At 37.4% G+C, this 2,258-nt stretch overlaps 1 protein-coding gene across 1 annotated transcript; it reads right to left on the bottom strand.

Annotated features, from left to right (window-relative positions):
• Nucleotides 1-1,267: 1,267 nt before the first annotated feature.
• Nucleotides 1,268-1,795, bottom strand: LOC117028099 (translationally-controlled tumor protein-like). The gene has a single exon (XM_033116263.1). The coding sequence runs from the start codon at nt 1,784-1,786 to the stop codon at nt 1,268-1,270; it is 519 nt and encodes a 172-aa protein (XP_032972154.1). The 5' UTR covers nt 1,787-1,795.
• Nucleotides 1,796-2,258: the final 463 nt, after the last annotated feature.

Here is a 2,258-nt window from a genome sequence, read left to right as displayed (position 1 = left end):
AGACAAATAGTCACAAGTGTTGGAGAGGCTGTGGAGAAAAAGGAACCCTCATACACTGTTGGTGGGAATGCAGACTGGTGCAGACGTTATGGAAGGTAGTATGGAGGTTCCTCAAAAAATTACGAATAGAATTACCATATGACCCAGCAATCCCTCTCCTGGGTATCTACCCAAAAAATCTGAAAACATCTACACATAAAGACACGTGTGCTCCAATGTTCATTGCAGCTTTGTTTACGGTGGCCAAGACATGGAAACAACCAAAATGTCCTTTGATAGATGAATGGATAAAGAAGTTGTGGTATATATACACAATGGGATACTATTCGGCGGTAAGAAAAGATGATATAGGAACATTTGTGACAACATGGATGGATCTTGAGAGTATAATGCTAAGCGAAACAAGTCAGACAGAAAAAGCAGAGAACCATATGATTTCACTGATATGTGCTATATAAACCAAAAACAACAAAAGAACAAGACAAACAAATAAGAAACAAGAACTCATAGACACAGACAATAGTTTAGTGGTTACCAGAGGGTAAGGGGTGTGGGGGGTGGGAGATGAGGGTAAGGGGGATCAAACATATGGTGATGGAAGCAGAACTGACTCTGGGTGGTGAACACACAATGGGATATATAGATGATGTAATACAGAATTGTACACCTGAAATCTATGAAATCTATGTAATTGTACTAACAATTGTCACCCCAATAAATTAAAAAAAAAAAAGCTTATAGGTTATGAGGCAAAATTTTTCAATAATTATTTAATTTTCTTATTTTTTATAATTTTTATTTTTCAATTACAGTTGAAATACAATATTATATTTGTTTCAGGTGTGCAACATAGTAATTAGACATTTATGTAACTTATGAAGTGGTCACCCCAATAAATCTAGTACCCATCTGACACCATACATAGCTACCGTGTTTCCCGGAAAATAAGACCTAGCCAGATAATCAGCTCTAATACATCTTTTGGAGCAAAAATTAATGTAAGACCGGTCTTATTTTATTATAATATAAGACTGGGTCTAATATAATATAATATAATGTAATATAATGTAATGTAATATAATATAATAATATAAAACCAGGTCTTATATCAATTTTTGTTCCAAAAGACACATTAAAGGTGATTGTCCAGCTAGGTCTTATTTTCAGGGAAACACAGTAATATCATTTCCATTTGTCCTTGTCCTGGTATGTGGTTGAAAAGCAGGTTATGATGATGATAGGTAATGGATCCAAATGGTCAACTTTGTTAACATTTTTCCAATTCTAAACCATCTTTAAAGAAAATCATATATGGGGTCACACCATCCTTATAGTAGTCCAACAGAGCAACCATGCCATTTGGATTCATGTTTTCACCAATAAAGAACGAGTAGCTTTTGAAATTAGCAAACATGTGCTTGAGTTGTTCTGCAGCCCCTCTCATGCAATGTTTTACTCTTTCTAATCTCTGTGCTTCAAGTTTTCCTTTGATTGATTTCATGTAATCTTTGATGTACTTCTTGTAGGATCCTTTTGCAAAGCTCACTTCCTGCAAATGATGGTTCATGACAATATCAACAGCAGTGACAACCGTGTTTTCAGTATCTTCCCCCTTGGGGCCTTCAGTGGAGGCATTTCCACAAAGGTGTGAGTCATCAGTGTTGTCCTCTGTCCTACATACCATCTTCTCCTCCACCTCCAGCCACAGCCTGTCTGTGATCTCCCGGATCTTGTAGATGTTGAAGAATGTCTCATCATGGCTGATGAGGTCCCAGTAGATAATCATGATGGTGGCTGGAAGGAAATGATGGCCGCACTGGCTTAGCAGGGGCTCAGAGCGAGTGCGATCAGCTGGAGTAGAGCTTGGGGAGAGCGGGGAGCAGGTGGAAAAGATGGATTCTTTTTTGTTGTTCTGTTTAGGTGATTTCTGCTACCTTATCTTACAGATTGATGATTTGAACTTTTGCTTCATCTAATCAATTGTCGATTCCATTTAATGTAGTCTTTATTTCACTTATCATATTTTTCATTTCTGACTCGTTCTTTTCTATGCTTTTTATCTCCATTTTTATGTTTCCTTTCTCTTTGTTGAAGTTCTCACTGAAATCATTGGGCATCCTTATGACCACTGTTTTGAACTCTGTGTCCGGTAGATTGCTCATCTCCATTTTGTTTAGTTCTTTTTCTGGAGCTCTGTTCTGGCCTTTAATTTGGGACATGTTTCTTTATCTGCCCATTTTGGCTGCCTCCCTGTCTTT

The sequence above is a fragment of the Rhinolophus ferrumequinum genome, chromosome X (assembly GCF_004115265.2).
Source record: "Rhinolophus ferrumequinum isolate MPI-CBG mRhiFer1 chromosome X, mRhiFer1_v1.p, whole genome shotgun sequence".
NCBI classification, from domain to species: Eukaryota; Metazoa; Chordata; class Mammalia; order Chiroptera; family Rhinolophidae; genus Rhinolophus; species Rhinolophus ferrumequinum.
Note: the sequence above shows the minus strand (reverse complement) of the source record. Positions and strands in the feature narration are given on the sequence as shown.